At 46.7% G+C, this 14789-nt stretch overlaps 2 protein-coding genes across 2 annotated transcripts; both read right to left on the bottom strand.

Moving 5' to 3' along the window:
* Positions 1-1729: 1729 nt before the first annotated feature.
* On the bottom strand, positions 1730-3368 carry LOC109775089 (U-box domain-containing protein 21-like). Its single transcript, XM_020333859.4, has one exon. The coding sequence runs from the start codon at positions 3240-3242 to the stop codon at positions 1920-1922; it is 1323 nt and encodes a 440-aa protein (XP_020189448.1). The 5' UTR covers positions 3243-3368; the 3' UTR covers positions 1730-1919.
* A 2350-nt stretch (positions 3369-5718) lies between these two features.
* LOC109775097 (uncharacterized) lies at positions 5719-11944 on the bottom strand. Its single transcript, XM_073497768.1, has 3 exons — positions 11860-11944; positions 7251-8337; positions 5719-6727 (listed from the first exon to the last, which is right to left on the bottom strand). The coding sequence occupies exons 1-3, from the start codon at positions 11942-11944 to the stop codon at positions 5719-5721; spliced, it is 2181 nt and encodes a 726-aa protein (XP_073353869.1).
* Positions 11945-14789: the final 2845 nt, after the last annotated feature.

Raw genomic sequence — 14789 nt, 5'->3', positions numbered from 1 at the left:
GGTGGCAGTCGAGATCGGCGCGGCGGCGGCGGCGGCGGGTGGTGCAGCGGAAGACATCGTAACCTAAACTGATACCATGTAAAACATAGGGTTTGGGAAACTGGCTCGACACCCTAAATAAGGTGTGACTATCTCATTATATAGAGGTATCAAGAGGTACAATACAATGTTACAATATTTACACAGAGGCTATGTATATATATACAGTCTAACATAGCTAGCTATAGCTCGACCACACGGAGGAGTCAAAATTTCCGAATGGGACGTAGAGATTGGTCCGAGGTCGGCAACGTTGGTGCATGGCTCGATCAGTGGTGGTGGGAGGTCCACTGGGTCAGGCTTTACTACGTACGTTACGTAATACTACTTCTGCGCACACTTGAACCGATCCACGTTTCAAAGTCGAGAACCGGTAAGCTGCATCTAGACTGGGCTGACCCGCGCGGCGTCGCGTGCTGCAGAATATTCCAGCCGATCGTGTGTGGATAGATTTTGTGGATCCACTCATCAACAGGGAAAAACACGCACGAAATGTGTACTTTGCCGGATGCTGATTAGAATCAGCTGGGTGTTATGCAGCATTTATATATTTCTACTTTTATCACCCTCTCTAGGAAGTTTGTTTTTACAAAGTCAATAGAACAATACAAGCAGATGTATGATCACCACCTTATTAACTTTATTTTTGTAGGGGCAGCATCTACTACTCCCTCCAGTCAAAAAAAATACTACTCCCTCCAGTCCATACTATTTGTTGTTGCTTCAATACAACTTTGTAGTATTAAAGTTGTACTAAAGCAACGATTAATTAATTTGTATTGAAGGAGTATATTTTTTTAAAACCAGCGGCATCGGGTCGGACTCGATGTTAGGTGAATTACTTATACTATGCCACGTCGTGGTCGTTGGACTTGAAATACTTGGTCTGATTTGTATTTCTAATCTTCAAAGAATCCAAGCTCCCTGAGAATACGGAGCTGGAGTTGATTGGAACATTGGATGCATTGCGTGGGTCGCATTTGTCATTCGATGTGTATCAATGGTTCCTCATCTAGGTCCGTATGTTAGTTATTCACGGCATATCTTACTTAAATGTACGATGATTTCACATTGTTGCCTGATCTGCCATATACATGGGTATCTTGCAATCTCTTATGCGCATTTGATGCTCAGAATGCGGTTTGAACATATTATTTGGTGAGACCCCGTACACTTTTTGAATTCACGATCTAATTATGCCCAAACTTGATACTATTATACTCGAGAACCATCTAGCATATTTTTTTTTCATACACTCGACAACACTTTATCAAGTTTTGTGCATAATAAACTACGGACAAATACCACAAAAATATATTTGAACACATTAACGGATGGATGTCGAGTGATGCCATACTTTTTTTTGCTTGGATTTAGAGTTAATTTTATTTGGACTAAATATTATCTCAAAGAACACCCAAAATATAAATAATCAACAAAATATAACTTAGATATAGTTTTGGTCAAAAGATGTACTTTCAATTATTAATGCTAGAATTGCATGGAAATGTGTAACTTAATATATATGAACAATTATGTTCGTTCAACAAGTAAGATTTTAAAATATTATTTAAAATGTAAAAATATCACCAAAAGAATATATTTAGTGGTAAGTAAAAGAAGTTCAGTATTATGAATATATAAGAAGTTTGATAACAAGATCTCAAGCAGCGGGAAGATCTATCGACAGTTGCATTGTACTTAAGCCTTTTATTTGTTTCTCAAGTAGCGTTCAAGCGTTTCTAAAAAAAAAAAAAGTTTGAATCTAGCTAACACCTGGCAAACGCAAAAAGGGAGAAGAATTTACATCCAACTATCCTACCAATCTGCTAGCTTACACATCCATCTATCCTACAATGTTTCTTTACACAAGTTGTGATTCAGGACAGCTTGTTGAGCCCTCTGAAGTCCATGGCGTCGACGCATTCCCCTACGCCTTTGTGCTTGTTGAGCATCCTGAGCAGCTCGGTGGTCTTCTCCTTGGTTGCGTCCCTGCAGCCAACCTGCAAGAGAAGCAGCAGCTTCTGGAAGGCTCCGACCCGCAGCGCCTCTACCAGGCATTTCGTCGCTGCGCCCTCGTCGCCCCCCGCGTTCTTGCCGAGCCTCCACATCGCCGAGACGGCGAGCTCGGTGGCCAGGTCGGACACGCGGAACATCTTCTTGACGAGGATGGGCACGGTGAGCGCGTGCATGCGCGCGCTCTCGCGGCCTTGCTCCGACGCGAGCACGGCGTCGAGCAACGCCAGCGCCTTCTCTGCCACGCTCTTGTCGGCGTCGACGAGGGACTCGACGAGCACCGGCACGAGACCGGTCCTGGCTACGCGCGCCGCGACGCGCTCGTCGGAGCGCGCCAGATGGTAGGCGGCGACCATGGCTGCCTTGGTAGCCTGTGGGCAGATGGGAGCCTTGATGATCTTGACCAGCGCGTCCACGATGTCGTCGGCTTTCACGCCCAAATCCGTGCATGCTCCGTCGCACGAGGACACGACCTCCTTGATCGCCATCACGGCGTTGAGCCTACCCGCCAAGCTTCCATTCTCGGCGATCGCGACCAACGAGCCCAGCGAGCGCGGCGATCCCAAGATCCTGGCGGTCTCCCCGTCCAACGGCGCCATGCGGACCAATGCCGCGAGAACGTCCTCAAGAACACCCCCGGCTGGCTCGCCGCCGCCCGCCGCGAGCGACTCGAGCGCCGCGGCGAGCACGCGGCCAGTGCCGATGGACGCGAAGCAGCGCCGGTTCCTCTCGCTCTCCCTGGCGAGGGCCCTGACCCTGGCGACCGCGGCGGCGCACCGGGCGGCCGCGCCGCGGTCGCGGGCGCGCGCGGACTCGGCGACCTCGAAGAGGAGCTCGGAGGCCTGGACGGGGGTGACGGGGATCTTGGGCGTGGGGATCCGCTCGACGCCGCGGGAGCGGTTGGCGACGCACCAGTCCTGGATGACGCGGCGGATGGCGTGGTTGGGGACGAGGTCGTCGCGGCGGAGCGGGGCGTGGGTGACGGGGCAGACGGCGGCGCGGCCGGTGTCGAGCCACGCCTCGATGCTCTCCCGGTCGTAGGTGATCCCCGTGGGCGCCGTGACCGGGTCGCGCATGAGGTCGAGCGAGATCGGGCACCGGAAGTGCGCCGGGATGGACAGCTCCACCGCCACCGGCGCCGCCGCCTTGGTCGCCGCCCTCCTCGACCTCCGTGCCAGCAGCGCCATGGATCGATCGGCCGAGGAAGAGAAAGGGTAGGTGATGGCTAGGTGGTGGTTCGATGGATGGGCTGATGGAGACGATGGAGCAGAGCGGGCGTGTTGGGCGCGTGTGGCGGGCAGCTGGGTGGGGTGGGGGTGTGAAGAGTTGAATACGAAGACTGGAGTGGTGGGAAGAAGGGTTCAAATAGGGGAGGGAACGGACGGGTAAAGGTTTGAATCGGGAAGGTTGACGTTGAATGGAACGTACCGATGTTCACCTATGTTTGAATGAAAAGGGGGCGTAAGCCGCGGGTAGGAGGAAACGGTCGGGTTGGTCATGCCTTACCGATGTTCACTTCTTTGTTCTCTTTTCTTTTGATTTGAGGACCTACCTATGCGCAGTTAGGTGCCAGCATGGCCTTCTTTTTTGGAGCAAAGCAACGTGATCATGGCCTTCTTTCTTCCTTCAAATAGAAAAGAGACTAGATTTTTAGAACCCGGGTGCCTAGACTCCCTTCTATCAGCACCGTCCATCCAAAACAAAGTTTTGGAGATCTGTGCAAGGCACTGTAATGGTTCTTGTTTTAACATGCCTACTTGAACAGTTACAGTGAAATCACTCTCTCCTCCCAAGATTCACCGTCGCTCTCTCTCCTGGAAAACAATTATTTTTCTCTCTCACAACCTCTCTCTTCTGACATTTCTGTCTCTCTCATGGGCTAACAAAAAGTGTGCCGCCACCTTCTTCTCTCTCCGTTCACAGCCTCTCTGTCCTCCATGGAAAACAGTTATTTTCTCTCATGTCTCTTCTCTCTCGCACAGGTCACAGCCTCTGTCTCCTTCCATTAGTCCTCTCTCTGGCTCATAAAAAAGGCTCTCTCTCCTCACCTTTCTCCTCTCTCTTCACTCAAAAAAAGAACAGAAGAAAAGATAGATAAGAATGACATGACGGGCCGCTGGAACATCTCGCGCTACAGTAGCCGGGCCTGACAAGCTAGTCGGGAACAGTTGCCATACCTACTCTGCATGCTGCAGCCTAGTACCGTGCCCTGTTCGACTCTGTAAATTGCCTGATTAACTAACATGACAACGCAAGTGGCCTGCTGCTGTCCACACCACATCACGAATCTTGAAAACGTTGAACGCATAGGATAGCGGGGTGTCGGGACTCCCGGGTGCCATCGCACCTTTTCGAATAGAAAAATATATAAGCAAAAAAATTAGCCCAATGAGGTTTACAACAACATCGGAGCATCATCGATTTAGGGCGTAGAGGAGGAAGAAGGGGAAGGGGAGGTTGTCTAGGTTGATGTTGGACCGAATATTCTTGATCCAACGCATCGGCACACCCCGCCTCTAGAAAGGAAGGGGAGGAAGGAGGGCGGTGATAAGGGTTGGGGAGAAGGGGAGGTGTTGGATTGGCGGGAATATCATAGGGGGGAGGAGGGATGAACCTGGGCGAAGATGGACGTGATACGAAAAAATTAGCAATTCAGAAAATTAAAAAATATTTTTTTTGGGTAACAAACTTGACCTACTGGTGTACTCATATAAAAAGTTTTGCGAACTCCCATCGACTTCAGGGCAAAAAAACTGCGAACAAAAGGAGTGAATAGTAACTATGATGTAGTGCTCATTTATTTTTCTTTCGCCCACAATACCATAAAAAGCATTCTTCCGCAATTTTTTTATGCAAGTGTAAACACTTGATCATGATTGTTTCTAGAAAAAATCATGATTTTTTTATATTCTTTTGCAATTACCAAATTATTTTCCAATTCAGATTTATCTACACCTAGGTTCCAAACATGTCAGTTCGGGGCAAGGGAGAATAGGTTGAGAGGAGGTAGCTTCGAGCGATAGCACTAGATCATGGATGTCACCACCCTACCATTGTTTTTTCTGCTCTTGTTGTTCTTTGCTCGGTAAATTTTTTGAAATCTAAGAAGTTGTGAAATAACTTTATTATTTCAATAGAGTTCATCCACGTGCCTAGTTTTCATCATTTAGGCTAGTTTTCGCCAAGGGTCATATTTTTATATTAGAACAATATATTTTTGTAGGGGGTGCACAAGAAATTAATATCCTGATGCAAATGTTTCAAAGTATTAATGGGGGCAAGTTGTTGGTCCAGAGAGGAGTAATACATACAACAGAGGCACGTTACCGTGAAAATTCAGTTATGTTTTTTTTTTGCACGTTGATGACTTTGGCCATGTTGCCTTGCATCAAATTCAGTAATATTATGGATGTATGCATTCTTAGATGCACAGGCCCGGAGGCAGGGCCGTCTCCAGAAATTTGGGGGCCCGGGACGAAAATCAAAATAGGGCCCTATTTTTTTAAACCATATATAACTGAAGAACTAATGCAAGTAAAGCATACTCCCACTTAATTATTTAACTTCAAATATATCTTATTGTTGCAATATTTAGGAAATATATCAAATACTAACGGTAAAATAGTAAATATGGTACTGAAGGAATACACTTATAAACTGACCTCATTTTCTACCAAAAAGCAGCATTCTTCTAGTATTTCTTGATATGAAATCTTCGATCAAATCTTCATAATTAATCTTCTCCAAGACATCATTTTCAAGTGCTATTGTTGCCAATCCATTCAGTCTTTCTTGTGTCATTGTAGAACGCAAGTAGGATTTCAACAACTTGAGTTTAGAAAAGCTCCTTTCCGCAGATGCAACTGTCACAGGAATGGTTAACAAAATTCTGTATGCGATAACAGCATTAGGATAGATTAAGGAACGCTTCTTCAAAAAGTTCAAAATATCAAGTGGGCCCATAGATTTCTGAAGTGAGCCCTGCAGAAAAAGTAGCTCGGAACACAATTCAAGTCCGTCAATATCTTTATGTTCTCCACTCTTAAGTGCATCTTCAAGATTAACACACGCAGCCAATAAACTCTTGCCATCCAAGGATCGCAGTCTATCTGAAGTAAACAAGAAACCAAATATTTTTTCATACCCCTCGTACTGTTCAAATCTCGTGTTAAGTGAAACTATAGCTTGATCAACAATATGCAGAAAATAATTGACCCTAAATGACTCCTCTGCTGATTGTGAAACAATAGATGAATCATCTGCACCCTCACCAATTTGCCTTTTTCTCTTGATTTTACGCTTGGTGCGGAACTCTGGATTAATATCCATCTCCTTTGCAATTTCTTTTGCAGCTTCCAATGCTTTTGGAAAGCCAGATTCTCTATACTTAGTGAAGAAAGAAATCAAGCCCTTTACAGACTCAATAGCAATATCAATAAGCATATCCTTTGACTGCAACTCTTTGCTGATCAAATTAACAGCTGATAATATTTCATACCATATGATTATTGACACTAAGAATTCAAAGTCACAAAGATTATTTTCTGCCAATGATTGAGCTTCACTACTTGTCGATGGATCTTTATCAATTTCAGCCACTTGTAGTAGAGCCTCCCTTATTTCTGGTAGTTGAATCCTTATAGCCTTAACACTATCAACACGACTCTCCCACCTAGTAGATGACAATGACTTGAGAGTCACTCCTGATATGTTATTTTTGAGAATTTGTCATCTTTTAGTAGAGTTAGCAAATGTTGTGTAGATGCGTTGGATAACTCCAAAAAAAATCAGATGCTTTACGACAAGACTTTGCCATATCACATATTGTCAAATTCAGACTATGACAACCACAAGCTGAATAAAAAGCTCTCCGATTTATTTTCAAGACTTTACTTTGTACCCCTTTATGTATTCCCTTCATATTTGACCCATTATCATATCCTTGCCCTCTCAGATTGTCAATATCAAGGTCAAGAGTTTTCAATTCATTTTTTAGAGCATCAAAGAATCCTTGCCCAGTGGTATCATTCACATCCAAAAAACCTAAGAATGATTCTTCAATGCAAAAAGAACCTGAAGATGCATCAACATACCTAATTATCAAAGACATCTGCTCTTGGTGGCTTGCATCGGGAGTACAGTCAAGTAAAACGGAGAAATACTTTGCTTCTTTTACCTTCTTAACGATTTCAGACCTGATTGCAGCAGCGAGCAAATTTATTAGTTCATTCTGGATGGAAGGACCAAGATAATGATCACGGATTTTATCACTTGTGATGCGGTCGACATGTTCTTTTATAACTGGGTCAAATTCTGCCAACATTTGAACCAATCCTAAGAAATTTCCATTACTATCTTGGTACACCTTGCTATTACTGCCACGAAATGCTATATTATGTTCCGCAAGAAATTTCACAATCAAAAGAATCCTGAGCAAAACTTTTCTCCAATGCTCCCTTTCCTTTTCAAGTTCTTGCTGAGCAACTTTATCAATTGTTTGATTCTTCTCCAACCTGAGGCGCAAATCATACCAACTACTCATATTTGTGACATGTTCTCTACCATTTTCATGCTCTTTGAGTCTACTGATAAGATGATGCCAGTCACTGAAGCCATCATTTGCTAACTGACCTCTCACATGTCCCTTCCTTAATAATTTGCAGCAAAAACAAAATACTTTGTCAAGCTCTTTGCTGTACACAAGCCACTCTCTATCACACTTTTCTCCATTCGAGAGAACTCTAGTGTACGCTAGTGCAGAAAACCTTCTACCAAATTTGTCTGTAGGACCATGCTCAATAGACAAGTCTCTTTTAGGACCTTTTTGCACCAAAATATCAATCATTGTAGGATCAAGTGCATCCCATGTTCTTGGATCAAATATATCAGGTTGAACAGAATTATTTGTGTTATCAGCAACATTAGCATCATCACCTTCAGCAGCAATATTAGCACCTTCATCGACATGATTAGAATCATCACCTTCAGCAGCAATATTAGCACCTTCATCAACATGATTAGAATCATCACCTTCGTCAACATTGTTAATATCATCACCTTCATCAGTTTCACCAATGTGAGCCTCAGCCTCTTTTGGATCACCACTAGGTGCATCATCAATATTAGCATCTACAGTTTGGTTTTCAGAATTGGGTTGAGGTTCTTTCACAACAAATTTATCGAGAGCGCCCTTTTGTTTTCGAGTATCTCCTTTTACTTTTTGTTTCTTCCTTCGCTTTGAAGCACCAGAATCATACCTCCTTCCTGGATGCATGATTCTTTCTGTTTAATAAGACAAACATATCTGAATCAATTCAAACTCTGAGAATTATAGCTATAAGAAAATACAAAAGGACTTCACCCAGATGTAAGATTTTGAATTTTTCCTTTAACAAAAAAGTAGCCTACAACCTACTGTCTACACTGACAAAATAAATTAGGGCTTGGACGCTTTGTCTACAACTACAAGAACCAGTGCGTGACAAGAATCAAGATTCAAGAACTTACCCTGGCAAGGGAAGGGATCAAGGGATTATGTGCGCTGGGGCGTGGCCGGTCGGCGGCCGCGTATCGCGTACAGGGCGTCGCCCCCTGCCTGCTCGATGCGTCTGTGGCTCAGCCGCCGTCGACCAGGCACTCAGCCGCCGTCTATCCCTGCTGCCCTTTCGACTGCGTGCGATGGAATCGGGACAGGAGTTACGGAAGGAAAACGGGCTGCAGAAGCTAGGTGCGTTCGTGCCTGGGATCGCTAGAATGGGCTGCCTGAGATTGCGTTTTTGGCTGGGCCTTATACATATTACTTGCTGGACTGGGGCCCCCAAAATTTTGGGGCCCTGTGCGGTCGGCCAATTTGGCCTTCCTCATCAACGGGGCTGCCCGGAGGTTTAACCTTTTATTTTGAAAGAAAAAAAATCACACTCATGACTTATAAAAAAACAGCAAAAGAAAAGGGATGTACATGTAGATAAAAGGTAGAGACTTGTCATTGCAACTTTTGGCAACAAGTTATGAGCATTTCTAAGCCGTGTAAAAATCACAAAAGGACTTGCATTAGAATACACAACACAAGCACCTAATTTACTGCAGAAAAAATCAATTCTATTTTGTACACAGCTCATATATTTGTAGATGAATTTGTTCTTTGAAACTCAGTATTAATTCACACCCATAACTTACAAAAAACATTAAAAAGAATGGGTCATGGGTCATACGTGTAGGTAAAAGGAAGCGGTTTTTTATTTTTATTTTTCGCAAAAAAGGTCGAGACTTGTCATTGTAACTTCTGGCAACATGTTATGACCATTTCCAAGACGTGTAAAAATCACAAAAGGACTTGCGGTAGAATACATACAAATCAATTCTGATTTTTACACAGCCCATATATTTTTAAGCAAAGTTTACAAAGACATGTTTGTATCTTCATGTGAATTTTTCCTATTTTGGGAAATTTGGAAGTTACGATTTCATTTAAATTCCGAAAACAGGATCATATGGACCCATGTTTAGATAAATACTTCCGCAAACTGGTCATCATATCTGTTCCTTCAGGAAAATTGGAAATGACCGGGACAAATAGCTGCGACGTAGATAAGCGGTAACTTAGTTGGGCTGGTAAATTATTGTCATTGAACATTTCCATCTCTCCCAGTGCTCATCTGTTGTGAATAATTCAGCAACTTGCCTTCCATCGTCAGCTTTGGATTGCAAGTTATTCCTGAGTCTGATGTATGTTTCGTCACTAGGCGATCTCTCTGAAGAATTGAGTGGTAACTTGTTGAGAAGTTTTGAGTTCTCCACGGAGAATGAACGGTTGCCAATTGTGGGTACTAACTTGTGGTGGACTCCCGTAACGTTGATTGTGTTCCAGTTTTACGAAATGTAGTTACAGTAGCTCCTCACCGCAGTTTGGTAGCCTAGCGAGATAGTCTAGAAACCAGTACTAGTAGTAGGTCAAACCACAGGCGCTACTAGCAGTAGAACTTGATGCTACAGAGACCCTACCAAAGTCCGACATGGATTGCCTGAAAGCAACTCGGTCAAGACTACATCACTGAGTTGCTTTCGTTCAGTTTTAGCAATTAGAGCAGTTGGTTTTAATTTTTATTTTAGCAGCATATCTATGTAAAATGATAATCATTGTCAAAATCAAGGCTTCATTTGACCCGCAAAAAAGAAAAAGAGGCTTCATTTGTTTTTGCAGGCTTTTGACTGGTGTGCCAATGCAGGACTGAAGTAAAACAAAAGAAGTGCAAAAAACACTATAGCTTCAGTTCGTTTGCTCCATCTAAGAGCATAGTCATCTTTTGGAGCGATGCAGTTCTCTGAACATGTTAACATTCTTCCATTCTAGAAGCATGTTGTCAGGCGAAACAAAGCTGGACTAAACAAATCCCAGTGGGGGAGTGGGAGGGCTCGCCTGTATTCGGTTCAGAATGTCCCCTACACGTGCTGTTTCCGCTCCCGATCGGTCCGTGTTCCGCACTGTGGAAACGAAATGTAGGTATGCATACTAGGACTGGACAAATTGACCCAACTGAACCAAACTTTCAGTTGTTCCGCCCGGCTGGCCGTAGCTGACGGACGTTATCTACGTTCCGTTTTCGGTTGTTTCTAGAAAGAAAAAGAAAAAAGGATAGTTGCTCATCGGTGGTCGGTCCCTGGTCTTCCTTCCTCCCGTTCCATGGAGGTCGGCCGACGGGAGTTGGGCTCTTTTAACTAGGACCAACGACGACGCCGGCCCTTTGCGTGCCCAAGCCACGCGCTCGTTGCGACCGGAGTTAGGATAAACAAAGCGGCCACAGTCGGACACTTCGTCGTGATAATAATGCATGTTTATCCTCGTACGGATTAGTTTATTTTCTGTTGCGCTGCCACGGACGGGACGGAACGCGGTACGTGGCCGACGTGTTTGGTTTGCGCCTCCGACCAGCTGCCACGCGGTTTGGCTTACTCGACGCGTGAGTGTGATCGGGAGAGGAAGGAGGACACCGTCGGGATCCTTCTTCTTCTTCCTCCTCTTTTTCTTTCAACCCGGACGGACGTTCTACCTACGTCCGGCGCGTTCGGGCCGGCGGCGACGAGGTTCACATCGAACCGGTCCAAACCACGTCACCGCGCTGGCGTGTTTTACCGCGGGAGGTGGTGGATCGCGCCTGCCGACCTCGATGCTTTCTTCCACTGTTTTCAGCTTGCGTGCAGATACAAGTTGTTTTACTGCCCGCTACCGCTACACCATAGTACCATGTGAATAGTTTTCACCGCTGCCGTTTGAGAAGACGATGATAGGAATCTCGGGGGCACCCCATCGCACACATGCATAGGACATCTGAACCCCAAACCTCCCCAAGCGTCCGGACCCCAAACCTCCCCGAGCGTCCGGATCAAGTTACCCCGACGTCGCAAGACATCTAAGGCCAACTCCACCGCGCGACCCTATCATGTCCGCGCGCGTTTGTTTGAGATAAAACGGACGAATCAGACGGCCCAGTGCGCGAGCGCAAACGGATTTTTGTCCGTCCGCTTTCGACCCATCCCCAGCCCAAGTTTGCGTCGCTTTTGGGGTGAAACAGACAGCACGCGGACGGGTGGGGCGTCTGCACGTGTCCTCCCCTGGCCCGCCCGTCGGTGGCACAGGGACGCCTTTTTCTATCCGCCCCTCCCTCCCTCCGACGGCACCCCCTCCACTCTTCTCCACTCTTCCCCACTCTTCCCCTCGCCGCCGCCGCCATTGCAATTGTGCGGCTCGGACGCGCGCTCGCCCAGTCCCTTCCCCTCGGCGCCCCCGAGCTACCCAACCACGGTTACCTGATTTGCGCACCCGCCGGCCGGATTTGGGGCGGATCCGGTCGGTCTTGAGCTCGCGCGGCTGTGGGAGGCCGCGCCGCGCCATGGACGGCCGGGCACCGGGGCGGAAGGCCCTGACAGGGCCGCAAGGCCACATGCAGGCAGTGGCTCCTCCTCTAGCCGCTCGGATCTACATCATCGGTGGTCCGCCGGCAGATACACGAATGGCGGTCGGCCGGGCTCGGTGCTAGCCCAAAAGCTCGTCGGCGCACCGTTGCCACTCATTAAGTGCGACCACTGCCCAAAGAAGGTCGTGCGCCGCGTGTCTACAACGCCGGAACATCCCGGATGGGTGTTCATCAAGTGCTTAAACGATGGGGTATGTGCTCTTTTTAGCTTCGGTCGTGCTCTTAGATTTGACTAGTTGTGCTAACTTAAAATTTTATTGTGTAGCATGGTTGTAAGTTTTGGTATTGGGAAGAAGAGTACATCGATATATTGATAGAGCGCAATTTAGTAGATGTTCGTGCACTTTTAGCTAGCATAGAGGCTAGAGATGAGACTAGTGCACTTGTTGCTAGATTAGAGGTTAGACATGAGACTAGATGCAAGGAAGCAACCTCTACTTTTTTAGACTCAAAGAAGAAAGAAGCACGCAAGATCGAGCCTCCTCCGCAGATCAACAATGAATGCATCGAGAAGGCACTAATCCAACTTACAGGAGCAGTTATGAAAGTTGGATATCTTCTAAAATGTATTCTTGTGGTTTTTGTTTTCTTTGGTCTTGCTTTTCTAGTCAAAATTTGGTGATATATTCCCATGTACCAAAAATGAATGATGAAAAAAAGTTAAGGGCTTGCTAAGAAAAATGTACGCGGACAGGATGCGGCCGGGAAACATCCGCCGCGTTGGGCGCACGGCCACCGCATCCTAGAAACGGCCCGGACACGACCCCATTGCCCTACCCAAACGGACAGAATCCGGACAAAACGGACATCCGTTTGGGGTCGCGCGGTGGAGTTGGCCTAACGGTGTCACACATTTGTCCGTGGATCTATCCGGTGTCGGTTTTCTCGCATACCGGAAGCAAACAACCAAGAGGGTTTTGTAGGAGTTCAAACATCACTCACGTAGGACTCGGTTGACACCCTCGGCCCACCCAACATTGAGGCGAGAGCCCACACATTTGAAACTGGCCACACTGTTTTCGCGACAAAGCATCCCTTTATCAACCCTTTCTCTACCTCCTGCTGCTCCCCATCCTAATTCCTGCCTTTTTTTGTCGCCGCAGTCGCAACATGGACCTGTACGAAAAGTTGTCGAAGACGACGTGTGAAGGAGCGAAGACGGCCGCCCGAAAGATCAACTCGGCAACATAGCAAGCCCGCCGCCTCAAACCAAAAGCAAAGGAGGCAACGCCGCTCAAAAAGAAGGGCGGCGGGGGCGGCAGGCGTGGCGTCGAACGTTCAGGGTGGTCGTGGTGGGACGGGACGCCACCGTCACAAGCCTACCTACTTCTACGCCACCCAGCAGCTTGACAGGCAGTCCCTGACATCCACCGCCGGGCACATGTCTTATTGTGTCAATGTCAATGCGACGCAACTCCTTTCTCCGAGTTTGCATCACCGTAACTTGTCCTAACGCGGACACCGGGTGTGTAGCAGCTCGGTGCCCACTCTCTGTTCGCAGTTATGTCTTAACCGAGCTAGCCGGCGTATGACGACGCAGACAAGGAGATGATGCATGAGCGCGGGGAGGGGGGGGGGGGGGGGGGAGGGAGGCTCCTTCAAGGACGGGTAGGTGGATGGCTCAGAGAGCCAGAAGTGCACGCCCAATAGCCGGGAACGTACACACAGTGTGGCACGTACACGCAGCCGGTCACATACACCACATACACCGGCCAACAGGAGCAGGACAGTGACAACAACCTTGATACAAAAGAATTTGCGGCCAGTCCAAGAAGAGAAATCAAGGAGAAAGTTTCAACATGCGGGAGGATGAGTTATTGTGTGATGCGTGATTGGTCACTAGCATCAATCCGATCCATGACACGGAGCAAAAGGAGAGAAAAAAAGGCTGAGAAGTTTACTATGTTGATTGCGGCGACCGAGAAGAAGCTCAAGCTCGAAGAGAAAAAGGTTAAGATCACAGCCACTTTGAAGGATTCGAAGATGTTGACCTTGAAGATGAAGGAGTTGAATGACAATGCAAGGACGATCATGCAAGCCATTCGTCTTGGGACGTTGAAGCCCTTGAAGGAGCAACTCAAGACGGCGGAGAAGGAGATGGCCAAGAAGGAAGCGAATGGCAAGGAGCAGTCCACGCCAGAATGGCAAGGAGCAGTCCACGCCGGAGTGAGCAGGGAAGCTCGGATAGCCGGTCCGGCAAGGCAAATAATCTTTTATTTTTGTATGAAACTGCTAGGCTGAAATACTTTTGTGACCGGACATGTAAAAACTATGAACATCGGCATGAGATCTGGCTCTATGCATTTGAATTTTAAATTGATGAGATCAGGGCGGACGTTTAGACCGATACCGTGTGGAAAAGGTAGCTGTGCAATGAAATGGACAGCTGACTTGCTACAGGTTTTACGAAGTCACTCGAGCTCGAGCTTATGTTGAGTACTTGAGTGGCACGCCCGCATCAGCGAGACAGCAACAGATAGCAAAGGTCAAGGCAGTTCATATTGTTTCCAAAAGAAAGTTCCTGTGGGCTTTCACCAAGTCGGACGCCATCAAATTCTGTAAGTTTGCCATTCCAACACCACAAACGTACACAACATCATCGACCATCTAGAAATTCTTTTTTTTTTAAACGGCCGTCTTGGTTTATGACCGGGTCTCTATCTCAACTGCTGGGAACTTCGACATCAAGCAAGGAGTGAAATTCTACAGAAATACCAGACTATTTCAACACGGAAGACCACCGAAAGGTCGGTCCAGACAACA

The sequence above is a fragment of the Aegilops tauschii genome, chromosome 4 (genome assembly GCF_002575655.3).
Source record: "Aegilops tauschii subsp. strangulata cultivar AL8/78 chromosome 4, Aet v6.0, whole genome shotgun sequence".
Taxonomy (NCBI): Eukaryota; Viridiplantae; Streptophyta; class Magnoliopsida; order Poales; family Poaceae; genus Aegilops; species Aegilops tauschii.
Note: the sequence above shows the minus strand (reverse complement) of the source record. Positions and strands in the feature narration are given on the sequence as shown.